At 48.0% G+C, this 27,449-nt stretch overlaps 7 protein-coding genes across 7 annotated transcripts; 4 read left to right on the top strand and 3 right to left on the bottom strand.

Moving 5' to 3' along the window:
• Nucleotides 1-474: 474 nt before the first annotated feature.
• Nucleotides 475-2,009, top strand: JN550_013558 (uncharacterized protein; the record flags this gene model as incomplete). The annotated part of the gene is made up of 3 exons (XM_049312159.1): nt 475-554; nt 627-1,460; nt 1,559-2,009. The coding sequence occupies 3 exons, from the start codon at nt 475-477 to the stop codon at nt 2,007-2,009; spliced, it is 1,365 nt and encodes a 454-aa protein (XP_049164483.1).
• Nucleotides 2,010-3,507: 1,498 nt separating this feature from the next.
• On the top strand, nt 3,508-4,911 carry JN550_013557 (uncharacterized protein; the record flags this gene model as incomplete). Its single annotated transcript, XM_049312157.1, has 6 exons — nt 3,508-3,767; nt 3,839-3,861; nt 3,936-4,306; nt 4,377-4,417; nt 4,478-4,737; nt 4,787-4,911. 6 exons carry the CDS (start codon nt 3,508-3,510, stop codon nt 4,909-4,911), a joined length of 1,080 nt encoding a protein of 359 aa, XP_049164482.1.
• A 4,397-nt stretch (nt 4,912-9,308) lies between these two features.
• On the bottom strand, nt 9,309-9,548 carry JN550_013556 (uncharacterized protein; the record flags this gene model as incomplete). The annotated part of the gene is made up of 1 exon (XM_049312156.1): nt 9,309-9,548. One exon carries the CDS (start codon nt 9,546-9,548, stop codon nt 9,309-9,311), a length of 240 nt encoding a protein of 79 aa, XP_049164481.1.
• Nucleotides 9,549-11,035: 1,487 nt separating this feature from the next.
• Nucleotides 11,036-11,742, top strand: JN550_013555 (uncharacterized protein; the record flags this gene model as incomplete). The annotated part of the gene is made up of 2 exons (XM_049312155.1): nt 11,036-11,280; nt 11,331-11,742. The coding sequence occupies 2 exons, from the start codon at nt 11,036-11,038 to the stop codon at nt 11,740-11,742; spliced, it is 657 nt and encodes a 218-aa protein (XP_049164480.1).
• Nucleotides 11,743-14,792: 3,050 nt separating this feature from the next.
• Nucleotides 14,793-16,361, bottom strand: JN550_013554 (uncharacterized protein; the record flags this gene model as incomplete). Its single annotated transcript, XM_049312154.1, has 1 exon — nt 14,793-16,361. The coding sequence occupies one exon, from the start codon at nt 16,359-16,361 to the stop codon at nt 14,793-14,795; it is 1,569 nt and encodes a 522-aa protein (XP_049164479.1).
• A 2,884-nt stretch (nt 16,362-19,245) lies between these two features.
• On the top strand, nt 19,246-22,070 carry JN550_013553 (uncharacterized protein; the record flags this gene model as incomplete). The annotated part of the gene is made up of 4 exons (XM_049312153.1): nt 19,246-19,284; nt 20,055-20,594; nt 20,769-21,371; nt 21,558-22,070. The coding sequence occupies 4 exons, from the start codon at nt 19,246-19,248 to the stop codon at nt 22,068-22,070; spliced, it is 1,695 nt and encodes a 564-aa protein (XP_049164478.1).
• Nucleotides 22,071-25,091: 3,021 nt separating this feature from the next.
• On the bottom strand, nt 25,092-26,984 carry JN550_013552 (uncharacterized protein; the record flags this gene model as incomplete). Its single annotated transcript, XM_049312152.1, has 5 exons — nt 25,092-25,166; nt 25,215-25,279; nt 25,342-26,338; nt 26,384-26,684; nt 26,749-26,984. The coding sequence occupies 5 exons, from the start codon at nt 26,982-26,984 to the stop codon at nt 25,092-25,094; spliced, it is 1,674 nt and encodes a 557-aa protein (XP_049164477.1).
• Between the last annotated feature and the right edge of the window lie 465 nt (nt 26,985-27,449).

Below are 27,449 nucleotides of genomic sequence, written 5' to 3'. Positions count from 1 at the left end.
TTGAAAACATCGGAAGAGAGACGAGGACAGGCAGGTGGCTTTTTTAATTATCTCTATACCAAGTGGACGAAAAGGCCAAGCGTATCTGTTTCCCCTTTTTTTTTTCTTTTTTCTTTCCTTTTTTTTTTCTCCCCCTTCCCTGGACTAGCGAACAAGGCTGTTGTACTACCAAGACGAGTCGTTCTTCTGGGATTTGCCTCTAGGACGCTGGACAGCCGCATAGAAATATACGTCGATGATTTGTAAGTTGTATACAGAGGCTGAGGCACCTCAACAACTTTCTCCACGACACTTTGTACCAGTTTTCCATAGTAAGGGGGCAACGGCAACTGGCGCCACTAGGCAGAAGATCAACTCAGCCCTCTACCACTTACATTCCTGAACTACTACGATCCTTTAAACGGCCATTCGCCTCCGTAACAACGCTGTCTGCTTCGACATTTTGATTTGAGCGATAGCTTGGGTAGTTTCGATATGATGGACGATAGCCAGAGACACAGGCGGGATTCTTGGGCATCGAATCGGGTTATGAGCTATCATAGCTTCATGTCTATGTAAGTCAGGCTGGCCCGGGAGCTATACTAGCACATGTGTTATAATTTGCTTGCTAACAATCTCTTCCCTAGAAACTGTCCCCAATATACTGCGGCCAAAACCATGTTCGTGTCTCACGACCAGTTCAAATTCGAGCTTGCCAATAGTCTGGATGAATCCATGCTGAAGAAGTTCGATAATCGCAAGGTCTTTAACAATTGGTCACTTCCAAGAAATCCTTTCAGCTCCTCAACGAATCATGCCGTCCCACGACAGACCATGCCGTATGCGCATAGTTGCAAACCATTAACAAAATGCCAGCTGGACAAGAGTCTAGCACACTCGGCCGTCCCAGAAAGAAGCGCGTTGGCCGCGGTATTGACGGCTGCTCATGAGCCCGCTGATCCGGACTGCTCTCAGACTCATTGGTCGAGAAAGCGTAACCGTGGGTCTGCCACGGATGATGCTATTATTTCCATTCAAGGCAGATGTGCGCGTACTGGCGACACCAAATCTCACATGAATTACGTGGATATACCCACAGCACATATCGATTTCTACACTGCCGGGCCAAGGAGTCCGACATCTGCGACACTGGGCGGGGAATCCAGCTTGCAAAGGGTTTCTCGCACTGGTGAATTGCTGCGCAATGGAGAAGGCACTCTCAGAGCTTCACCGATGCCGACGCTTACAATGCTACCACACGACGGCCCATGTAAGTCACATCTTGACACGCCACTTCCACTGATCCACTTACCGCGGAGAGCCATACCACGCCAGCGCCAGCTTAGCAAAAGCCAGCCCCTGTCTTCACCGCGTAAATCAACTAAGCCACCAACAGCCAGTATCACCTGCATCCAAGGCTTCTACATGTGCGAGTGCTGCCCAAAGAAGCCAAAGAAGTTTGCGACAGCCGAAGAGCTAAGGTAATTTAATCACCATCGTGGTGCCCATGGCCGTGCACCGTGTGAGGCGCTGCGCATCTCCAATTTAAGCCGCCGTCGGTTTGCTGACGTCCGCCCAGAGCTCATGCAGCCGAAAAGCAATACGAATGCTCAGTTTGTGGCAACCGCTTCAAAAACAAGAATGAGGCAGAACGCCATCTGAATAGTTTGCACGTTCGGCGACACAGCTGGTCATGCTCAGTGCTCCTCTCCGCGGGTTATAACAAGGCATTCCACGAAGATATAAACTGTCCCGGCGCAGCTGACGTATGTGGCTACTGCGGTGCACAGTTTCTCCGAGGTGGTGGTGCTGCTGATCGTGCGCTTCTTCCAACAGAGCAGGACTGGGACGAACGGCTTCGCCATCTTCAAGAGATGCACAACTTTTTGGGGTGCAACTTCAGGAAGAAGTTCTTCCGTGCTAACCACTTCCGCCAACACCTTAAGCATAGCCATACAGGCATGAGCGGTAAATGGACGAATGTACTCGAGACTGCGTGCATGATTCAAGAAGAGTCTGGGTTACGTTAAGGAAGCTACATGCCTGTATTGTTCTAAAGCAGCATACTTTTGGGTTGTGTATTTGACGCATATGAAGGAATACATTCCTATGTCTGCTACCTGCGGCCATGAGATGGCTAGGAGAGTTATTGACCAATCACTCTTCCCATGTCGAATCTATACAGGACACAGCACCAGTAAACGGCTGAACATTACTAGGGTATATGTCTTATTTTCAGGCCATTGCGATCCCGGCAGGCCGGGTTTCTTAACAGTGTATCTTTCACCAACAGTGTGTCGGTCATCTACTCTCTGATGAAATAACAAACAATTACTGAGCCGAAAGAGCCCAAACTACTATTAAAGCTAGGCAGAGCTCGTTCAATGCGTTATTTGTGGCATATGCAGCTCTGAGACCAGGCTTTTCGGTTCACGGAGATCTCAACTTCAAATTGTCTACCTTACGGGTAAGAGGTACAGGAGTACATAAATTCGGTGAGTGAGTCCATCTGATGCAAGCTGAGCCTAAATGATATGATTCATTTGTGTTTATGTCAAACTTTGCATAGTTCTTACTCTTTACAGTCTGCTATAGATGCACCGGTTTCGACAAGACTGGCGCCCGATTTGTTGCATTAGTAACATGGCTTCCTGGGGCGATAGACAGTTTGCCTCCATAAAAAGCCCCAAGTGCCTTTTATACATAGTAATAAGTTAGAATTAATCAATGTTTTCACCTACCATGTTTTTTATACCTTGCGCACAGAGAGGCAAATTCTTATTGCATATTTGGTTATAGTTAGCTGTAAGATTATTCCCCTCTTACCGCTGAGGCCTTTTTTTTGGGGGGGGGGGGGGGGGGGTGGGGGGGGGGGTTGGGCGCGGGGTAGTCGATACCCCGCCATCCTTATGTCAGCCCCTGCAGTGAGCTTAGATTATGTTAATGCCTGTGCGCCATTTGCAACACCACTCGAATTCCGATGTTCTTTATGAGATGCTTTTACTTAGATCCAGGAGAAGAGTGGCACGAAAATCCATCTACTCCACAAGAAGAAAAAGAATGCGCGTAACTAGCAGCAACGTACACTATAGGTCTAATCATTACCGCAAAGTGGTCTGATATAAGCATCCGCAGTTCTCTCAGCTGTCTAAACTTTATTATGCAGTTCCTTCTATTCCTTTAGACAAGGTCCTTAATTGGAGCGTCGGTAGACTTCGACCAGGCACTGACTCGGCTTCGTTGGAGGGCGCCCTGCTGTGAGGACCACAAGGAAGAGCAATTACCTAAAAGGCACTCTTCCATGGCCAATTCATAAGCAAGTGTCTGTGCCATCGTTTCGATGAGATTTCATCATACCAAATCTTCCGGCGAAAATCGTCCCTGGAGCTTTTATTAAGTGATATGTAGACGCGATTCTGTATGTGAAAGACGCTCGGCACCGAAAGACAATTTAGAAATATTTCTTCCGCCAAGGTTACAACGCAATTCAGCCTGACTCACAAAGGACCGCCCATAACCAGCTTCATTATGACTGGATTTCTTGTGCCCAATCATTCTAAGAAGCAGACCATGACAGAACTCGATGTCATGATCGCGAGCATATTTCTCGGCATCACTATTGCATTCGCCATTTTATCAGCTGGCACGGCAATGCGACAGTCCCTGCACTGTTACAGGCGATCCCACCAGGCGACAACCTATATTTTCATGATCTGGGGACATTGGCTTGCCAACAATACCTTTGCACTTGTCAGTTTCTTGTATCTGCGGGACGGGATCCAAGCGAGGTAAGGTAAGGTCCTCACTCATGCAGTCGGTGCGCCTTTCGCACGTTTCTGACACGTCCGCACGTCTTTAGTTCCTGGTTGTGGTTCTGGATACGTAAGCTCTCTATCTTGCTTGACGAGAAGCGATGTGACCCACAAAGTCTATCACGACTGATGTATGGGCGCCAGTGGTCCTTTTGGGTATTCCAATCACAGCTCATCGTACAGATCATTATCAATCGACTGTCACTTCTGGTGGTGCTACCAAATCATACGTGCAGGTTAAGTTAAGATGGATGATCTTTACCATTATGCTGGCTATTAACATCAGCGTGTTCGTCGTATGGATCCCGGCCCGGCTCCACTTCAGCGACAAATGGGTATACATCAATTCCATCTGGGACAGGATCGAGAAGTCCATCTTCCTTCTTGTCGATGCATCTTTGAACTTCTATTTCATTTACTTGATCTGGGCCCAGATCCTTGCTTATGATCTTACTAAATATAAAACACTTTATAAATTCAATATCATTATGGTTGGTGTTTCCATTGGGTTAGATGTGAGTTTAATATACGTTTCCGACAATCCAACGCGAGCATTGTGACAACACGCTGATCTGACGCAACTAGGTCGCCTTGATAGGAATGAAGTCCCTACCAAATGATTTAATGTACACCAGGGAAAGATTGTATCAAAGAACCGAGAGCTATCATGCTAACTATTGTGGCAGCTACCTCCAATTCCAGTCCGTCGCATATGCGGGAAAACTGCATATCGAGTTGAACATGGCAAATCTAATTGGGAAGCTAGTACGCTATTCCAACATCGATGCTCCTGCAGGATACTTGGCAACTGGCCTACGGACGACTGCGAAAGGTCACGCGACGACCGCTTACGATGCTCGCGACGATGCTAGTGCCAGCATATATATTCGCAATAGCCAAGGCTTCAGATCGCATATGGCTAGGGGGGCAAGCCATCCTTATCGTGGTCATTATCAAACACATATAGAACTAAGTAGTCTTGAAGACCTCTCCAGGACCCGCAGCAGCTTTCCGCGGGCTTGCCATGGAAAGGAATCCAGAGAACGACTGTGGTATCACAGACCGTCGACAGTTGCCCCGCAGCAACTTTTGGGGATGGAGATATACCAGCAAGGCATAGCGCGTCGCCCAAGAGAAATCTGAGGGCTCTACTTATGAATGTAGAATGACAGACGTACTAGAGCACCTAGGCCCGAGCGACAAGTACAGTATCATAGTCGACCATGACAGCCAATCTTCAAGATCAGTCTATTCCAAACATAGCACACCCCCAACCATTGATGGACAACCAGGCTTCACCCCAAGGGTAGCGCTTTCTTTACTACAACAGTCATTGTGAGAAACTCGATTCTTCAAAAACTTGACTAAGTGTTCTCAAAAGTCTCCATCGGGCAAGGGAATGGCTTGGGTACGATGACATATCTATACATGGACGATATCGGTTCCACAGGAATGGCATCAAGAACAGGCAAATCAGTCACGATTAGCACTGTGTTATCGTCTATACATATTTAACTGTCAACTTGCAGAAATCTGAAAAGAATTCTTGGTAGCGATAGTGTTTGCACTTGTGGACGACTAAACCTTGTTTGGAAACCGAAGTGGCCTGATTCGAGCTTGACATCAGACCAGTAGCACAACCCTTGGACGATGCGAACTATTTAGCGCCGTTTTATAATTACGGCTTTGCGTAGACAGAATCCGTGCGCGTGCTTATGACTGTGCACTCAGACCACAATTGCAGGCATGTTGTTGCACTGGGGCGTCAAACATCTAGAGAATCTTCTCCTGCCACACCTTCAAACTCGGATCCAAGAGGCGAGAGTTGACCCTCATCACGAAATGACTGAGCCGATACCTTACATTAACGGCAAGACTAGTGCATTAGTCGCGTAGATCCAAATATTTCTAGACTTCCGACCATAGCCACTGATGCATTGAATTATCGTGGTTAACGATGAATCGCACCCAGCTTGAAACCATCAAAAGGGATTTCCTGTTGGAGCGACATCACTACGAGCCGCTCAAAGAGAATATTTTCCTCAGTATCGGTAACTAGTAAGCGAAGAGGAATAATACCAAATGTATACGATATAAAAATATGCACGAGGAGCAGTAGACATTGCTAGTATACTATCACTCTACTCTTCGCTCTCCTCTCGTACACGATTGTCGGTCAGAATTAGACACTGCTTATATCCTGGAAAGGTCATGTAGTGTCGTAGACTTCAATATTATTATATACTGGGACCAACTGTCAGATTGTTTGCAGTTCCAACTCTGCCGTACGTCGAGTCGTGCCTGAAACGGCGGAAAATGCGGCATTGCCATCAAGCTTTACTCAAACTGACTGGCACCTATTCTAAGGTCCAATTTAGGTGCACCGTCGCGTTACTCAAGCTCGACATGGAGGAACGAAATCGATACGTTATTTACATGGTGACTTCCTATAACATGAGGCCTCGACAAGCTACAAGGTCCCATGGCTAACGATAGAAACGTTAGGATTAAAGCTCGAGTTCAGATGATCGCATTTGTTGCCCATAAAGTTCTCCAGTTAAAGCAATACAACGAGGATTACGAGACTCTACAACAGAACCACATCAAAGTCAGCAGTGGTGGGGACTGATCTCACAACCGTGAGTCTTTCGAATTTAGGGTTGGGTAACTACGACTGGCGCATCAGCAACACCGGGTTTGAGCTGGTGAAACGGTGATCAGGATTGAGTGTAAGGTATTTACAATGTGTGTGTAAGATCAGGTATATGCCCAAGAGTTCTTGAGTCAGACAAAATCGAACTGAAGTCAAATAACCTCGCTGTATAATGTCGGTGGGAGACTGATCCTGAATCCTGTGGTGTCCAATTGGTCTCTTTCACCCAATTCGAGTAGGTATTGAGCCGAGAATATTCTTCTGGGGTATAATGCCAATCCAAATCAAGATAGCATCCCGTAATCGTAAGCGTATTTGATCCGAGATCTTGGACCAAGTGCGTTGTGATTTGCCATTCCTCATTTTCCAACTCGTGATATTGTGATCGATGAGCCTGCGTAGAACATTTGATGAATAATCACTTCCGGAGAGCGTCGAAGAGCCGCACCATAGGTATCTCAACATGCTGCAGTCCACAAACTAAATAGTCTTCCCGGCCCCTTGTATTGCTGCTTAAACAGATTAAAGCAGTCTTTGTGGACAGTTGCACTTTCTTCTGGATTCTGGCAACGGCGACATGCAGACATACGGCAAAGCTGGTAATTACCGAATGGTGCGCAATGAGCATGATCAGGGAAAGCGCCGATATCGACGGTTTGCAGTTTGTGGCTGGTGTAGTCGTTGCGGATGACTAAGTCATTTGTTAGCGATTGATTTGGCATAGTTTATGAGCCGACACTGTAAAGTACTTACTCGCAAGAATTTCGTCGCCAGCTCGAAAAGCATAGCCACAGGCACCGCGAACCCAATGAACACAAAGATGGAATAGACAATTTCCTGGCGTAGATGACATGGTTGTTGTTGAATGGCATATTGAAAAGATCAAACGTGTACAGTTGGACGGGATTGATTGACTGATGAAATTTGGCCTCTCGTCACGTGAAACGTGCCGTCCACAGTGAATGGAATTTATTTTCACGTGACATTTAGTCTCACTTGACTTGAACAGTTTCCCACCTGACTCGATCCTCGTACTCCTACGGTAAAGTTGAAGTTTGATCTTTTGTGTATGTATGTATTGAAAACTGCTTTCACTAGTGACTGTAATGCCATCATCAGCATCTTGCTCGACCCAGGCTCGATCTCGCCTCTTAACGCGATCATCCGTCTTCATATTGCCTTCTGGAGTTACCGCTTCTGCTTAATCCTGAAAAGGATCTTGTTACGTGGCACCACTACACCTTTTTCCCAAATCAGACTTTTGCCGACGCTTGGGCAGAAACCCGCTTCATCCGCTTGAATTATTGTTCCCACTAGTTACATTTCGTCTGCCGTTATCACAAAAACAATAGTCACCTATTTTGTCGTCTGCTTATGTGGTAAGATTGAGTTGTACACGACACGTTGAATACAGTACTGCAGCACATTTATTCCAGGATCTAGATTTGGGGTCTGTGCTCAAGTAGTCTATAGATGATCGGATACTCTTCTGTGCTGGGATGCTTTTCTGGAATGCGCTCCTGGAATAATTTTCCGGGAAGTTCTTCGCCTATTCCAGTGGTCAAAATACGAACATTCTATACATGCGTTCTCGTCTTCGTTTCTTTACTCTTTGGCACAGACGCTCTATTTCCGACGCTGGGCCGGATATCCGTTTTTAGATCTACGCAAAATTGTAGCGTGAAAACATGATGACTGCACTTTTCAGTGCCAAATCCGCCCCTTATGTCGGACTGCCAAAAAGTATAACGCAACGAAGCGACGAGGCGAAGATTTCCTAGAATGAATCTATGATTCAGTCAAGTGACTCAAGACTACCCTTTGCACGACCGCAAGCCTGTGCAACTATTCCGATTCGCATGCTGCTGGAATTTCGCTGCTCGTAGCAAACAACAAGCAAGGGACTATGTATAGCTAAAACTTCAATTCTGATCAGAGAGGATTCATGCGCCATCTCTGCCTGCTGAGAATAATGCAGCGGTTATTCATGTTGCTGTTCCGCTTGATTGTCCCAGACGAGATGACCATCTCGCTACGACGAACTAAGCGCCCAACCATTCCGTATATCTCCTGTCTGCATGTGGCCCAATTGCAAATTGCTTGGTACGATACAAAATATCAAAAAAGTGGTTGACGTACTTCAAGCCGGCCAATCTGTGTCACCCGTTTGCCATTTTTGTAGTGCGGAACATCCATCTCGGTTGCCATTGTGCAATAATAGTTTCTGAAGGAAGACTTCTACTCAAAAATGACGGTTTCGAATAAAATATTTACGGCAGCGTTGTATGATGGATTCTACGTTTCATGCAGTGACTAGTCACTGCTTAAGTAGTCAGATGGACTGGAAATGATTGATCCAAAGTGGTTTCGGTTCACACAATCGGCTTCTCAGCCGTTCCAGAAGTGTGTATTAGAGCCAGATATGGAGGGTGTTTGCACCAGGTCAATTGAAATCGCTGCTTTGCAAAATTTGTCACAGTCCTGTGAATATGTACTGCGCATATAGACGTTCAAAACGATCTAATGACGGACACTTTTCGTGCAACATCGGAAGATAGAAAAATCTATATCTGGCTGTTTATGCGTGGAGTGTTCTTCAACCAAGTTATGCAATATAAAAAGTTCATTATCACCATTTTGTCCGAAGTCTCATCAGAGATGCGCGTCCATAGTCGCTATTGGTAGCACTCTAGCTTCTCAATATCCTTTTCATCCTCGTCATCGAGAGAACCAACTTTCACAAAATTAAGAATGGCCTTGAGGCGGAAGCCAGACTTTTACAATCACTCGGATCTATCCCTATTCGTGCCCACCCTCTCGTTACAATCAATGGTTCCGCGGAGACAGACTACTGCCACCTGCGGTCAACCTCGGATGCATGGATCGGCAAATCGTTCCGGGACCGCAGTCGGATCGTCAAAGTGGAAGACGTACCTCAAATGACGATCAGTGATTTTGGGAGCTTCGTCGACATCCATCACATCAATGTAGCACGCTTCTTCGGGCTGTACTACAACCAAAAACCGACCGACATTGTGTTCGAGTACGCCGACATGGATCTCCTTGCTGTCCTGCATCTCGTCTGAGGCGGAAGTAACAAGCATGGTGGGTCAGGTCTGCTTTGTCTTACATGCCATGTATTGTACGCACGAACTATAATTGACAGAGAAACCTCGCTAGGTACTGTGCGCAATCAACCACCTCCTGTCTCTACCGACAGATCTTCGAATCCTGAGTATTCGTCTTTCCATGTTCGGCCTAGTCAAGCTAAGTATGCGTCCCAAGTGCCTCAGTTGGAACTCTTCACTTTTTGTTATCCGGCTAGTTGCCTCATTTATCAGCTAATGATGAAATATGTCCTGTTAGAAAAGTGCTGGGTCCATGAAATCTTCCTGTGCTGGCCCCGCCCCATCTTGGTCGTACTGGATCTCATCCACTTCGAGTGCTTCCCTGAAAATATCCATCAAGGACTCTGTGATGCATACTATAATAGCAGCCCAAAAAAGTCTTCCTGTGACGCACGTCTACACAGGCCTGGAAGCTTTGAAAGGGATATACGGAGACCAATGCAGCATGAGAAAGAGGTTGAAGCGGGAGGCGGAAGATGAATTGGCAGCTGATATCGAAGAGTATCCTTCCGATGAGGTAGAGCAGGTGTGAGGGACCATATTCTAAGACTTTACAGCAGCACAGCGTTGAGCTAAGAGGGTGAGCAATGAAACTTGCAATCCTTGGAACGATTAAAGATTCGATCAAACAAAGAGAAAAGGCTGTGCTTCTTTTTATCTTTTCTCCACGTTTTCTCATCTTTGCCTGCTAATATGATAACCCCATTTATCACATTCGCATTCCCTCGAAAGCGATATCTTTAGGAAGCTAGATGTGAGACATCGTTGCTATGATAGGAGCACTATTGAAGTGGTTGTAAAGCAATACGCGTCTTATGATGATATCTAGTACGTCTCTGGTGCGGCGAGTTGCAAGTTCCAGCACAATCGAAAGCGTTACACCAGCGTAGCGGAATACGGTTTTTAAGACCCGCATCGGCCAGATCGTCCCCGTCGCTGTGGCCACTCTTGCCTGCGTAGACTCCATCGACTCCGGACTACGTACTACGCCCGGAGACCCGGAGCTTAGGCCCACAATATCTTCGGCCTGCGGGGATATGATTTACATTTAACGACTCTAGCCCGGAATGTTTGTCGTCGCTCATCATGATCGCGTGGGCTTGTCTCTTCTGCCAAATCGCTTGAACTGGAAGAAATAATGAGCGATTGGCCTTCAATACCCGGCGCCCTGGCTGGATTATGGATCGCGATCCAGGATATGTAACTATAGTGATCCCTTGCTTGCCAATACTGGGACCTCTTAGGCCTTCGAGGCATTGCAGCTCATTGATTCCAGGCTCTAGATCCTGAGGTGGCGCTCAATCGATTGAATAGAGGCCGGGATAATCTTCTGCGTTGCATACTCTTCGGTGTTGCGAGAGACAAAGACGTAAGCAGGATCATTGGTAGACTAAGGTGTTGAACGTTGACACACTCAGTCCACTCCTGACTGCCCGCAACTTCTCACATGATATGGAGTTGCCATGCGACTTCCGGACTCGACCTCGGTGAAGGACAAATTTACGCTACAGTCGGTCACTCTGGGCAAGAGGGATGAGCAAAACCCATACACGGCAGAACTGGCCGCCATGGCAGAGGGCTTGCGAGGGGTGCCACACTCCTTCAGGCAACGAGTGGTAGTAGTGTTCACGAGTAACAACGGTGCTGCACTGAGTATGAAACGACCGAGGCAACAGTCGGGTCAGCAAGAGATTGCAGATTTCTATGCGTCTGTGGTCCAGCTTGAAAGAAGAAAATCAAGATCATCATCGTCTAGAGGGCGCAGGAAGACACGGAAGACCGAGAAAACAACGAAGAGAACGAAGATACCAACGACAATACTGGCCACGGTGCAATCCACGGTACCGCGGCTTTACAGCAGCTGGCCAAAGAAGCAGCCCGCAAAGCGACTCTCGCAGGCTGTCCACCTCGCGTGAAGCCGTTTCGAGCCAAGTCGACCACGCTGAACAATGCCAGAAAGAAACTCGGTGGCACAGAGGCACTGCCTGGTACTATCGGCGCATTCTCAAAACGGATCGATAGAGCATTGCCAGGAGGCCATACCCGACTATTGTATGATGCACGGTCATGGAGGGAAGCTAGTATTCTGGTCCAGCTACGGGCAGGAATGGCGAGACTCAACTACTACCTGGCCCAGATCGGCGCGGTCACTTCGCCAGACTCTGATTAATCGCCCTTGTTCGTCCAAAATTGGATCTTCTCTGCGAGAACGAGAAGGTAACTACACCGGCATCGTTACAGTACCATGGTTTTGCTTGTAAAATCAGACTCGAGATCTAAGAGGAGACAAATAGATCCGCTTCAAATGATACGGTTCCTACGCGACAGCCCAAGTTCCCTCAAAATTCGAAGTACTTATAAGTTACACTCACCCACATGTTGGAGAAAATGATTACATGAAGATCAAAGCATCACACAGCATGGCTCCTACCAGGCCTCGTTCCCATTGCCCAGTAGTGGCAAGTCATTGTCTTCGGAATGCGAAGCAAAGGTTAACGACTCACCCCCGTCTTACTGATAAGAAGAAGGAAGAGATTGAGAAGAGGATGCTAGGGTCAGACAAGGACAGACTGGCAGAACTCATGGGAAGAATGGTGCTTGACAGCGCTTCAGAAGATGCTGCAGCAGAAACTGCAAGAACCGTGCGTATCAAGCCACAAAATCTTCTCATCTTGTATCTTGCAAATTCGCAGGCCTGAATAATTTTAAAAAAGGAAACAAAAACAAGTCAACAAGACTTTCACACGACAACTTGTCGACCAATCAACATTTGACAACACCCGATCGATTAGTAGTTATTACATCTCGCTGGATCTTTCGAAATATCACTAAAAACACCCTTGTTTGTTACTGGGGAGATATATGCTGTGTCTTGTCGTTATAGATGAACACTGTTGAGCCATGACTGGTGACTGTTGAACATCAGTGGGTCTACTTCCGCGAAAAGGACTAGGTTAAAAATGCGAATGCTTAGGTCGGACGGTTAATTTCAAAAATATGCCACCCTTCGGATGCAATTACGACACGTCGGTGTACATGATCTTGTGCTCCGTAATGAACGAGAAACCAGTCCTTCATTCTTATCATTGAATACGCCGTGCGCCTATGTTCATAGCCATTGCCTCATCAGAAGACATGCTTTTTTCTAGAGCCGGACGCAGCCGGATGCAGTCGGATTTTCGTTGTCAAGGTCAAGATCATACAACTTACCAGTGAATACACTTTCTGCAATCTTTCATCAGAGAAAGGTTCATGATAGAAGGTGGTATTTCTTGTTGCAAGTGCTGCACACCTATTGTTCCTCCATCTCTTATATAATCCGACCCTATTTAACTACCTGGCGGGGCTTGACCTCACATCCTGCTCTCCATGTTCATAGATGTAGTCAGAGACAACGCAAACCATTGCCAAACGCACTAGACAGGCTAGTTGACTAGTATCTCGCTTTCCTCGCACACACGAATGCTGCCTATTATCAGAGACTAGAGGTGACTTTGCGTTGTAGGCGAGAAACTCACGTCACAAAGTTCCGTCAATGATTGATCCACCTTGAGGGACTCACCAAATAGTGCCGACTGCGACTGTTCCATGGATCTTTTCCGCAACACGCGGGGACTTTTGTGCAACAGTTGCATCAGAATTGATTCAAGGGAATCTAAAATGTCCCTGTCTCCTGAAGCTGGGTCCTTGTCGGTATAGGTCGAACTCACTGCAAATTTGTCAGCTTTAGTCCGTCTTGCAAATGCAACTCTTTCCGAGAAACATCTTTTGGAAGCTTTTTACTGATTTTTATAACCCCATCATGTGTCAAAAGGATCATCTGAGGAGTCAAAGTCGTCAGACGAAACCCACTCTTCTCAATGTAAGTTAGAGCGTCAAGGATCTGAGGGAGATTAGCTGAGACCTTTCCCAAGGTGCTTCAAGACTGACCTGTCCCGCAATACATCCTATGTCGTCATCAGAAGGATATGCGAGCGAGCGGATGAGCATGTCAAGACCGACTGCCACCTCCTCATAGACAACGACGCAAGCGTCGTTAGTTATGCAGCTCTCAATCGCTGTGACTATGTTGCCGTGTCGTAATCGTCGACACCAGTGTATCATTTGCGTTGCGTCTCGGGCAGGATAATATCTCAGGTGGACGAACGTCACAGGCTTAGCCCTTGTCGCCGCCACATCATAAGACGCGTGTTGCTTTGCAACCACTTCCACAGCGCTCCTATCATGACAGCATTGTTCCATATCTAGCTTCCTGAAGATATTGTCTTCGAGTGCGTGCAAAAACGTGATAGATTAGATTACCTTATGATCAGAAAACGAGAAAAAAGAACAAAAAGAAGCACCACTTTTTCTCCTTATTGAGTCAAATCTCTAATCATTCCAAGGATTCCCAAGTTCATCACACACCCACTGTATTCAATGATATTGCTGTTGTAGAGTATTAGAATATGGCCCCTCACACCTGTTCTGTCTGATCGAAAGAATACCCTTTGACATCAGCTTCCAATTCGCCTTCCGCCTTCCGTTTCAAGCTCTTTCTCATGCTATATTGATCTTCGCATATCCCTTTCAAAACTTCCAGACCTGGATGGAGGTGCGTTACATGAAGACTTGTTGGACCAGACGCCACGTCGGTGCGAGGAAACGACGATCGGCAGAACAAGCAGTGCTCGTACAACAAGGTCTCTCTTTCGGAACTATATACATGTTACAGAGCTTCCCTGACTTTCGTGGTTGAGTGTCCCAAACTATCGGGACATGACCATTGCAACATATGTCATATCGATCATACACGCTGAAAGCACTTTCACAGATAATTATATGTACATCTGTCTCTTCCCTTGTTGGCACACGCAGATTCTCCATTTCCGACGCTGGGCCGAATATCCATTTTCAGATCTACGCACATAGCCTCCCTTGTTCCTTTTAGAACGGTACGTTGAATATAGATCTGTGTACTGTACGAATGTAGTTTACTGAAATTTTAGGCGGCCGAGTTATTACGCTACAGCAACAGAAGATGAATGAGATTTGGGACCGTGTTGTTCGAGCTTTCGGCGTTCGAGAGTCTTTGAAGCCATTTTTGCTACGGGTCTGTGCGGGCGATCGTTTGAACGGTATTGTAGCTCCAGCCGAGATAATGCCCTCCCCCCAGAAATGCTAACATATCCTAGGCGTTCTTGATCCTGTCGACCCTCCTCATTGTCAGACGCCATCTACCTAATCCAGAATCTTGAAGCCGCCCGTCCTGTCCTTCCACAACCCTTCAGGATCCAACTGATCCCGTACACTCTTCGCCAAGTCTTGCTTCTCGCTTCGAAGCCGGCCAAAATAATCCTGTCTGTAGAACCCATCATTCATGAAAATAGGTAGATAGACATCAGACTCCAGCTTTCCGGCCGCCTGGAACTGTCTCACGTCCGCCGCTAGCCCATTGTAGGTGTCCTGCATGGTCTGGTCCACCGTGGGATATTGGTCATTGAACAAGAAACTGTAATCCAGCTCCATGATGATGCGGTCAACGTCATCATCAAAATCCAGCATATCGCCACCACTGGCGCGTGCCAGCTGAGCAATGCGCTTGGGCAGCGGCTGGAACGCAATGCTGGCAATCAGCCCCGGCACCATGGAGGCCGAGTTGCTCACGTTGACCCAAGTGTCATAGTAGGCACCCAGAACCTCGGCTCCGTTGGCTTCGCTGGGTAGCGGCGTCGACTCGGTGCCAATGGTATAGACGCTGCCCTTGACCACGGCCCAGTTGTTGCCGCTGACCAGCTCATTCATGCTCTGCGTCTTGGTCGTGTCGATCGTGTGGGCAATGGAAGTGAAGTTGTCAAACACGCCGGCCGGGACCTCTGGTCCGTTGTAGTACAGAAACAAGATCCAAATGTCGAGAAGCGTGCCCAAGGTTCGCTCTGCAGTGAGGATGATGGCGGCCTTCTCGTCCGGGTAGTACTCAGTAAAGTCGCGAAGGGCGGCCAGAAGCTTGGGAGTTGTATCGTCGTTTGCGTCGAACCACAGATTGCCACCCCATACTTGGCCTTGCGGGTGTGCCTCAAGCACGAAGGAAGTCACGATTCCGTAAATACTTCCGCTGCCCTTGAGTGCCAGGAAGATATCTGGGTAGGTGTCCTCTGTCACGGTAAGAACGGTAGCATTGGCCAGGACGAGTGTATACTCGATGATGTTGTTCGCTGCCCATCCGTACTCAGTGCTCATAAAACTCAAGCCGCCTATCATGTTCCCGTCAGCGAATCCTTCCTCGGATAGATAAATAAATCCAATGTGCTCACCTCCAAGCAGGTAACCACCAACGCCTACATTGCCTATGCGACCTCCGACAGCTGTGTACCCGGTACCGTCCAACGCAGCCGAGATGTCATCCCAGCGGTTGCCCGGTCCGACTCTGACAGTCTCGGTGGCATTATCCAGTGCGATCTCGTTGAGCAGCTTGGTTGAAATCAGGGGGCCTCCGTCCACACTAGCAAAGTAGTTGTTGGGATTATGACCACCAGACTTGATAGCAAAGGTTTCATTATTGGTCAGCAATACCTGAACGATCTGGGCAACCTCTTCGGTCGTAGTGGGCGTCAATATACACGCTGGCTTGAGGTCTCCGCAAGACGTTGACCAATATTCCGTCTGCGCTGTGGTGTACTCGAGCGAAAGCGGCTGGTCAATGGTAATATTTGGATACAGGCTGGCGACCTGATCGCAGGTCTCGGAAGCAGCGGCAGCAGCGATGAAAGAGGCCAAAGAGGCAATGGTTTTGACAGGGTAACGAGCCATAATGAGCGACTGGAGAGCGACTGTACCGCCACAGCTGGATGAGTGCTGCTGGCTGTTCCGGCCGGGAGTATGTGAGGAACCAAGAGAGACAGGCAGATCTATTCACAAGGGAGTATCGGTGTGATTCTCTTCATATGTAGGTAGGCCCTCCTTTCCATGTGTTCGTGCCATACTTCTTCACAATCCGCAACCCCACGTTCCGCCATACCCAGGAGTAGCGTTCGTTAGGCCGCATGGCCATTGCCAGGATCAACGTCCTAGAGACTGTATGCCAGGCCGCTCAGGAACCCGAATACGTAGGCGAGATCCAGATCATCGAAGCACAGCCCGCATTCATACCTATTCGAGAGCCTAAATTTGTGTTTCCCCTTGCCTCTAAGCATACGACCGCTTTGGTAAGAATACTGGCTCGCCCAAAGCTTCCAGGATCCCAAATGGGCAACAATTGTCGGTCTTGACTTGACAGGCCATTCCTCATCCACTTTGAGCATCGAGAGAACATGAAGAACGGCCCAGTACTAATTATGGGGAAACATGGATCGCGAGATCATACTCACATGCTACTTTCCTGCCCGCTGCTCCGCCAGCCCTCCATTTGGCTTGGAAACGGCTTGACTTTGGATGATCCCCGCTGACAGAAGACCCGTTACATTTCCTTCTTCAATCATAAAATACGGGGATTGTCACATTTGTGGGTAGTATTATAATGACGCACGATGTACGGACACCCGGGAAAAGGGTGGCCCGAAACGGCCTTGGCCACGGAAAAACATGACCATCTTTGACAGGTGCTTTTGACTATGCAATTACTATGAGAATCTGTCTCGGCTCGTTAAATTGTTACAGATGCCGAGGACCAAAATACTGGGCGATCAGTAGTGGGGGTGGGTGGACTCTGAACTGGGGTGAGTGAGGTTCTTTCACAAGCGAGATTGTTCCGGACAACAATAGGCGGCCATGGCACTCCACGACGATAAGAAATATTGAAAGATTTATGGGCTTCTGCGGGGACATGTTCAACATGCCAAGCCCAGAACGCCGAGCAGCGAGTCAAGTTTGAAGTTGCGCCGACTGGACTGGCAATAGCAACAGCCACGTGAAATGCCACGATGAGGCTTATTGAGATAAGATCTCCGTACTGACACTAATGGAATACAAATAGACCATAATCACAAGCGGCAGAAATATGGCCATGTTCCTCGGAAATCGACCGGCTGGAGGGCACATACTACACTACAATAGACTCGGATACCTTAATCCTTTTGCTATGTGAAAGATGCACGTCCAACGAGGTTCGTTAATTAGTGAAATGTATCTGGTATGCGGACCTGGCGGGCGGCTTCAAAGTCCAGGCTCTAGGTTGTTTAGGTATCATCTTAGTGGGCCTGGTGCAAGCATTTGGCAGGCCTTCCTACTGTAGCTGCTGCTAGCCTCGTCCAGCGTTGCTTTCTCTGCCATGAATCACGGAAGCAAGATTGATTTGGGCAAGTTCTGGCCATCTGCTATGCGTCCATATCCCCTGAGAACACAAATGGATGGTTATAATTGTTTGGCACCTATTACTTTTATTTTGCCTCCTATCAGCTGACGGGCTGTGCTGCCATGAACCGAGCAAGAGTATCACAAAGATGCCCGAAAGCGGCGACACAGCGATGCTGGGTTACCCGACTACGTTTCAAAGTGAAGTGAGATTTCTCCCGTTTGGACACCTTGCAAGCCAGCGCGCCACCATGGGATAGGCGCCGGCGCTTCATTTTGACGTGATTCTCGCGGGTTTTCTAGGTGTTCGAAAAATGTCTTGGCATATCTACCGGCTATGAGGAAAGGACTGGATCTCATGTCGCATCGTGATTGATGAAAGGGGCACTTGTCCGCACACATGATAAGTGGAAGAGGAGCAGCCTGGCCGTAGCGTCGAGATGACTGCTCTGGGCTTCTCTTATCGGATGTGGATACTCCATTTAGTGGAAACACCAGGTTTATGACGTTGGTCGTAGCTCGCCCAGTGGTGTGATTATCGCTTCAATAAGGAATAAGAGGAGGCAGACGGAGACTATAGGCTGCCAATAGTAGTTACAAGGCTTGCAGCAGGAGAGATCATAGGTCCTATAAGGAAGATAGTAGATAATACGCCTTCTCTGGTATCATAATAATGGAGGTAGGAGGTGGGTACCATTGAACAGCTAGATACTAAAAAAAAAATAGTCACCTGCTAAAACAATGCCGGGCACTGACTGGCTGCACTTCAGACGATCGATCCATTTCTCTCAAAGACCTGTCCATGTGTGTATGCGGCCCGTGCTACCTAGGTTAGGCCAGTGGACCAAAAGAAAAACCTAGAGAAGCAGTTCTACTAGTTCTTGTTTATTACTACAGACACTTCCCCTTCTCTCACCTCTTAGAAGGTCTGTTTCACCCTACACACGACCCTGTCCTCAACAACCTCCTACCATTCCCTCCCTTTCGTTCGCTTAAACCTTGCCTCGACCAATAAGACTGAACGGTTGTTTCAACACAACAATTGACATTCAGGCCACGACAAAGCTGGACCACAGACAATTATGGCTTTTCGGTGCCTCAAAGGAAAGAAAACCAGCATCAACAAGAGCTAGGAGCGAAGGACATTAAAAGTTTGGGAGGTATTGCCTACACCCACTGGATTCCTCTGCTCAACATCAACTCTGTTGCCAGCCAAGGTGCAAGCATTCGAATTTGGTACGAAGCCAATCTCGGAGCACCTGTCTGTCCACACGAACATCATTGCAGGTGGTCACTCGGAATCATTCAATCACAGCCAACAGTTCTACGGATGTCCTGCTGAAGACGAAAACCATCCCAATTCTCTCCATCCGACTAGGAGATCTGACGAAGTCCTGATTTCACCATGGCTTTTGACAAGGAGGGAAACTTGGAATGGGTCGATGTAAGTCAAGCTCATACGTTCTTCTTCACCTACATAGCACACAAGTTACACAAATTCCGACACAAATTCCGACACAAATTCCGACACAAACTCCGATTGCGTAGTGTCAATGAGGAGCATGGTTCGGGATCCGGCGATACAACACCAATTACCAGGCCTGTCCATTGGCACGTTTTTCTGGGCGGAGCGAGCAACAGGCAACGACTGGTTTCTTCGTTTTCTATGGGGAGCGATATGCGCCTTCAATCCCACCAGGCAGGTCTACGGCGCATGGCCTAGGTCGAGACATGCGCCAATTCAGCCACCGCGGCGTTCAACGAGCGCTTACCGTCGATGGTGATGCAAAACAATAGGAAACCCCACGAAAATCGGTACCACCACCACCTTCAGACAAGGTCTCGGGTAATTGGGATCGATATCGACTTTCAGCGCCGAACAACCCAGAAACTGGCTTTTTAGCTATCTGATAGTGGTTCGGTTCGGTTCCTCGGAACGCCCATCCATCTTGGATCTAAGCGACTCGCGTCAGACCGCCAACTTTTAAGCTTACAACAAGAAGTCCAATAGCGTGGTGAAGGACTGGAAGCCCCCCCTGGAGAAAGGCCCTCAAACTGCCGGCGACCGTTGACCCACGGGCGATCCAATCGCGCCCCCCACGACCGCAACGGCTAAACAGCAATAGTGGCGCGACACCCATGAACCTCTTCGTCATCGCTTATCTCCTGTTGAATCCGTGACCTTTGCCAAAAGCTAACCTTCTGTGACTATAGGACCTTCGTGGTCTCGCATCCTCTTTGGTCGTCTCTACGCACATTGCCCGCGCTTTTGATGGTGATCTCTTCTCGCCCGCGTCTGCTGCAGATGCTGCACCTCGATTGCTGCAGCTTCCCTTTCTCAGAATCCTCGTTCAAGGTCGCATTACTGTCTCCATCTTTGCCTTTGTCACTGGCTATGTCTGCATGCTCAAGCCCGTCAAGCTGTCCCGCCAGGGAAACCAGGAAAATGCCTTCACTTCCATCTCCAAGTCCGCTCTTCGCAGAATTCCCCGTCTGATCATTCCTACCACGTTGGCTGCATGCATCATCTGGGTCATGGCACAGCTTGGCTTTTTCCTCGTGGCCAAGCACAGCGACTGCTGGTGGTGTGGCGCAACTGCACCTGATCAGGTACCCCGCCTGGGCGATGCGCTCCACAGTCTGGTCTACAACATCATCACCACTTGGACCCATGGCAGAAACAGCTACGATAGAAATCAATGGACACTGCTTCCTCTGCTAAAGGGCAGTTTCTGGTCTATGTCTTCATCATGGGTACATGCAGCCTAGATATCGCATACTAGCTTCCCTCGCCATCTATGCCTATTTCTGGATCGCATCCGATTGTGAGTATTTTCTTCTTTCCATATAACCTATCATATATATAGAGCTATTCCTCAATACTAACCTACTGCATCCCCAGCTGCGTTTAGAATGCAACTCTTCTAGGGTGTTTTCATATGCGACTTGCAAAACTTGCCCTCGGCCAATGACTTCATTATGAACCGTCCCCGCATCTCCAAGGTGCTCGCCATCTTCTTCTTAATTATTAGCTGCTTCATCTCTTCTTACCCAAAAGGCCACCCCGAGTGGCAATCCTGGTCTGCATGGCAGTTCTCGATCCTAAAGAGCATCCTGCCCAATGATCCCGACTTCCCTCGCTTTGGCTCCGGCATTGGACTTAAGTTAATTACTCTCGACATCCACTTTAGCCCTTTCATCAAGGACGTTCTCTCGAGCAAATACCTGCTCTGGCTTGGAAAGCAATCCTTTGCTATCTACCTGCTGCATGGACTCCTCCGCTGGCTATTATGCTGGATAATCTACGGTGCCCGCTTGCCCGCTGACATTGTCAACGATGCCGGCGAGACGATATCTGGCAAGCTGATTTTCCCCGGTGCTTGGAAGTTGATACTGTGTCTCCCAGTCTGGCTCCCCCTCAACTATGCAGTGGCCAACCTGTGGATAACATACGTGGACCCGTGGTGTGCGCAGCTAACGGAGCAAGTCGTCGGCCACGTCAAGGAGAATTACGACGAGAAAGAGGGCGGTGTCTTGCTGCCGTGATAGAGATGCGATGCAGCCGTTCAGCCCGTCTCGAGTCGCACAGAGACACCAACTCCGCTGGAAGATCCCGGAATCAGTAGTTCTGATGATCGAAAGCCGTTGTTGAACCTGGTCGACTAGGCCCTTCCGTGCCAGAGAATATGAGATATCGACCACGCCCCTCGTTTCCAGGCAGATGCTGGTGGAACACGAGCGACAACCTACCGGGAGATCGTACAGCTGCTACTCGACAGCAAGGCCGACGTCAACGCGCAGGGCGGAGAATACGGCAATGCTCTATGCGCGGCTTCATCTGGAGGACACCAGGAAATTGTGAAAGTCCTGGTCGATAACGGGGCCCACGTCAATGCCCAGGGCGGAAAGTACGGCAACGCTGTCTATATTGCATTTTTAGTAGGTCACGAAAGAATGGTACAACTACTGCTGGACAACAAGGCCGACTGGTCATTTTGCGCCCCTGATAGATTCATTCCATTCACGAACGCTTCATATAACGGACACCTGAATGTCGTTAAGTTGCTGCTTCAAGCAGGTGCCGACTTCAGCACCCCGGACATGAACGGATGGACGCCGCTTTGTGTTGCATCAAGCCGTGGACACGTTGAGATCGTCGAGGCTCTTATTACTATAGGGGCACATGACATAGATACTCGTGGCATAAACGGTCGTACTGCGTTAGCATAGGCTGCGAAGATAGGCCACACATACATCGTTAAGCTTCTTATCAGAAAAGGGGCAGACACCTTGACGTCAGATTTGTATGGAGCAACTTCTTTCTTTTTGGCTGCCCAAAATGGTCATCTGGAGGCTCTTCAGACATTGTTTGGACATAATTATGCCTGAGACGTACGAGATAATCTATTGTCGGATGCTTTGCAGATCTCAATCTTGGCCGGGCATCCTCGTATTGAGACATATCTGGTCTCCGTTGGTGCTCTCATTCCTGACGACATCTTCGGCTTCAATGCTTATCTTTCAGATATGAGGACTCCTACACGATGAGGGGAGGCTGAGTTTCATCAAACGATATAGCACAAGCGTTAGCTGCTTCGAGTCAGCTTCGCCATGTTCGAGATTAATGTCAACTCGGACGATCCCGGTAAACGGCTATTTGCGCAACAACTAGCAGGATTGAATTGATGGTTGAAGATACAATGCTGTATACGTGACAGACCGCCGCTTTTGTCTTTTCTACGCTATTGACGATATCTTTTTATATTTATCTTTCAGCCATTTTACTTGATCGACTGAAGTCACCCATCTAACTTCAATTTTGGGTGTCGTCAAACTTCCCTTCTATTCCTTATATCTTTGCAAAGGAGAATCCAGGGAATGCGTTCAATATATAGTGAATAGTATATAATCGTGGAATTTCGAAGAAGCTGGTGCTTTTCTCAAATTTTGATTTCTAAGAATAAGCTTCACTTGAGATTCTCTTCTTGTCGGGTGCTGGACGCCACATATAAGCAACAAATGCACGGACCTCAGCCGCTGACTGCGAGCGATTTGGTCGGCCCTCGACCTATATATCTTCACTAAATTCGCTTGCTCTCGCTTGATTCTGATAATAATATAGTTTTTGAATCTCATCTCCTATTCAACTCAGCTGAATAATTGTGCAATGAATACTGACTACGCTAAGTTTAGTTTTGTTAGTTAGTGAAACCGCCAGGTATTTTGCCGCCTGCGTCAAACCTTTAGTTTGCGACCTCATTCGTGACACTGGGGATGCAATAATTACAGTAAACCATTGGGCTGGCAGTAGTCTGTCACATTGAAATATCCCTCTAGGATCTAAGTCTACGAAGATGCACCGTCGTAAGAATACAAACGTTTGTTGGCGCAAGAAGGCACTCTGCGGGGCTGACACCTGGGAACCAGACCCCCAAAACTAGCCACTATTGCCGGCTGTGGGCAAGTGCTGCCAAGGCTACAGGCTGAAGAAGTCTGTCGGCTTTGGCTGAGCAAGTGTTTAGCTGATTATGGCGACGCCCGGTCACCTTTTCGAAGAAATAATTAAAAGACACTCTTCTGCACACTTTCGGACCGTGAACGCGACGTTCGAGAAGTGATGAGCTGTGTTTGGGACGTCTCATTTGGGGTTGAGCGGTTGTGTTTTGGTACATTTCCTAGTTGCGTCGTGGATCGTTTCCTTGTTGACACAGATAACCACGTTCGCAGATTTGATTGGATTAAAGTTATGCTCAGTCAACGCTACCGAGCGTATCTACAACTGTCACATAACGCTCAAATGCCGGTATCCCCACCTAGAGTTCTAGATGGGAAGCCACCCCACCACTAGCGCGGTGCAAGAGCTACACTCCACTTTCACCAGGTAGACATGTCCTGTGACGGCCCGCCCAATAGTCGCATCGGTGACGATTTGATGACTGTACATTCCTATGATTTTTCCGGTTTCTTTCACACGTTCTTTTTTGTGTTCGAGTCGGTAGTCGTGGCATTGAACAGAAGTGTAAAAAAACAGTATGGATGCAGCATGACTGTAGTGGATGCTGCCGGGCTTAACTATTTTAGGCATAGATCTAGCTGTTTCGTATGCAGCCACTCTCTTTGGGGAAGAGAAGCGGGGGTTGGCCGGGCCAAAAAGACCTGATTCGTGGTGCAACAACAGCCCGGAAATTGCTAATCTTATGCGTGCCCCAAAAGATCAGCCAGCTTCAAAGAGATGGTGGGTTGGAGCCGGATCTGGTTTGCCAATCAGTTTGGCCCATCTTCACCCCTTTGCAAGGCATTTACTCGAGAGCCATGGTTTGCAGAGAAGCGGGGCTTGACACCGAGGAGATCCCATCCGCTTTGACGAGTAGCACAGCCATTGAATACATCTTTGCCAGCTTAGATATTTTACTTACAATCTCTGATTGGACGCGCCCAGTCACAAACAAACTTCGTGCATCCGATGCGTGATCTTACCCGCTGTAATATTTCTCGTAGTTACAACGAAGGATTGAATCATACTTCAACAGCTTGGAAGTCGACGATTCCATGCATCCCCCAAAGGATCGTTGAGTGGCACGAACACAGGATTACTATGGCAATGCTCCAAAGAGATGGTGGTCTGACCGAATCTGATTTGCCGACGTTTCAGCTGGGCGCAACGTACACTGCAAGCCCCTTTTTCAGTCCTACAGGCTGCTTCATATGGAGGACACCAGGACATCGTACAGCTGCTGCTCGATGAAAAAGCCGACATTAATGCCTAGGGCGGATACTACGGCAACGCTCTACAGGCTGCTCCATTTGAAGGAGACCAGGACATCGTGCAGCTGCTGGTCGACAACGGGGCCGACTGGACGGTGGCAAACGAAAATGGAGCAACACCATTGATTTCTGCTCCAGAGAATGGACACGTCGAAATAGTCAAAATGCTGCTCGACAAAGGCGCCGACTGGACCGTCGCAGATAGGCACAGATGGACGCCGCTATATGCTGCTTCTACGAACGGGGCATATGGCTTTATGTGATCAACCGTAGGCCCATTCAGCTTTTATAGCTTACTAGATATGCACAAGAAATTGGTTCTCCTCGGTATTGAAACTACCCATGGTCGGCAGACGTAGCACAGCTACCCATTTGAGGAATCCGTGGTGAATATACTAACTATTGTACGGTACAAGCCGATCATGCGGTACAAGCCGATAATGCCCACCTACGCCCGTGACAGTGAGATACGAATACGAGTATTCCTTACTTCCATTCCTTTCCTCGAGGCCAGATTCCTTGCTTTCCAGGCGACAAAATTCCCCGCGGATCGAGCGCATCCTGTCGCAAAAATTAACAACAGCCCTGTTTAACAATTAAATCACATACCTTGACAGTTTGGAGAAGTCTCTTGTAAGCATGGTTATTGAAGTTGTAATGATCTTGCAAGATATCTGCACATAAATATTAGTACTCTCTGAAATATACGCAATACTCAAGGACTACGCGATCTTACCCATCTGTCTTAGATGTGCCCGATAATTCGTAAGTAGATACTCTCGTGACTTCTTTTCCAACGCATCCATTAATCGGTTGACGCGTCGGGCTTGCCCTTCGTCATCGCTATTGTACATCGTTTGATGAATAGCGATAAAGTGCCTCCGAAATACATGGCCTCCAAGCAAGAAATCAAAATCGTGCTCCCCATAGAGGGACTTTGCTGCTTGAAGCCAATCTTTAACAAGCCTGCCATTGAACGGCAGAAGAGGAGCGAAATCAGAGTGGGCGCCGTGTCCGGAGCCATCGTCTGGAAGAGCATAGTTGATCATGCCGGCTTTCCAAACCGTTGCAACACCTACTGATTCCCCCTTTACCGTAACCGACTCAATCACCTTCGGATCCAAGGGTTGATCAGCCTCGCCTTCGAAGAGTCGATGGTCTAGTCGCGCTGTAGGGCACCATTTAGAAATCACTTCTTGTGACTTCTTTAGTCTCGCCAGGACCATCTCTTTTGTCCCGTAGAAATCAAAATTGCAACTCCAGTAAGCAAGCCCGTATTTTCGTTTTATCTCTTCGATGGCTTCCTCCCCCAGAGCGCCATCGCTTTGTTGGAACTCGCTTCTCTTTGCAACACCTTGGCTTAACGCGCTCGCGATCACGTTGGACAGAAGAGGGTCATTCTGAATGATCTCGTCCCTCCGAAGTTCTGCCATGGCTTCCAGAAGTTCCTCGATATCCTCGAAATCATGGACATGAACCACGACATTCATATATGACTCCGGGCGTGGCTGCAACCAGATGGCTAATTTAGTAACAATTCCAAGGTTGCTTTGGACAAAGAGACCTTCAACTGAAGGGCCAAAACTTTGTCGGCTTACTGGGCCGGTCGGTGCTCCTTCGGCTGCCCATTGACCAGTGCGCACCAGATCACCATTCGCGAGCACCGCCTCCACACCACACATATGCTCATAATGACAACCAACCATATTATACCCAAATCCGCGATCGAGCGTCTGTTCATTAGTAATACGAATTCCTGAAAGTATGGGCAAGCTTACATTTCCAACAACGCTCCCCCAGGAGATGAAAGGTACACTAGGCCACAGGGATGGCGCTGTATCCATGCAATACTGTGACAGATCCCAGAAGGTAACTCCTGGCTCTACCACGGCGTATCCGAGCTTTTCATTCACTTCAAGAATATGAGACATTCTGTATAGCGAGAGCACGACTGAACCTTTCAGGCGAGGTGCAGCACCTCCGTAGCCGAGGTTCTTCCCTCGCGAGCATGTCCACAATGGGATGCTATGCTTATTGGCTACTTCAAGAATGGCCTGGATTTCAGCGATGTTTGCAGGGCTATATTCGTGTCAATCAATGTCTTAAGACGACCTTATTATTGCCACGATTCGATTCTACTTACCACACGGCAGCAGATGGAGTAAATTGATTATTTGGCGTGAACGGGTCCGTAAAGTTGAGCAAGTCATCCCCAGTCTTCGTGTTTCCAGTTCCAACAATGGATCTGAAAGCATCGAGGACCCTTTGGAAGCTGTCATTTGAAACTCCTGGAGGGAGGACTCGCTCAAGACTTTGGCGCCCTTCCACAAAGGTGGATGCGTGAAGATTCTGGATTTCTGGCTCTTTGTAGAACTGCATACTGCTAAGTCTGTTCACGGATTGGTTCTTGGAACAGAATCAAGACGAGCAGGATCCTTTCTGTATCTTTCCTCCCTAGTGCTAGAACCTGGTATTTCTCCAAGAAGTCCCAAGCCATTCGGGTTTCGCGTTGTTTCAGAGCCGCTTACATAAGCGGAGGAATCACGCTTAGTAGCCCCGGACTACGGACTATAAGTCAACTGAAACTTCAACAAGGATGCTATAGCCTGCTTATATAAGCGGAGGATGTACGCTTAGCAGTCCCCGAGCTCGTTTAACGGATTATAAGTCAACCCCGAATAAAGCCAGGAACAGTTCCGGAACATCTTAAGCTTCTACAGAGTGCTATAGCCCACTTCAATATACGGAGGATTTACATTAAATTTGACGAACTTATCCACAAGAAATAACTCAAAGATTGGACAAATATACTTAAAGGCTTATCTGTGAAGCCTATATACCATT

The sequence above is a fragment of the Neoarthrinium moseri genome, assembly GCF_022829205.1.
Source record: "Neoarthrinium moseri strain CBS 164.80 chromosome Unknown scaffold121_Wmoseri_CBS_16480, whole genome shotgun sequence".
In the NCBI taxonomy this organism is placed as follows: domain Eukaryota; kingdom Fungi; phylum Ascomycota; class Sordariomycetes; order Amphisphaeriales; family Apiosporaceae; genus Neoarthrinium; species Neoarthrinium moseri.
Note: the sequence above shows the minus strand (reverse complement) of the source record. Positions and strands in the feature narration are given on the sequence as shown.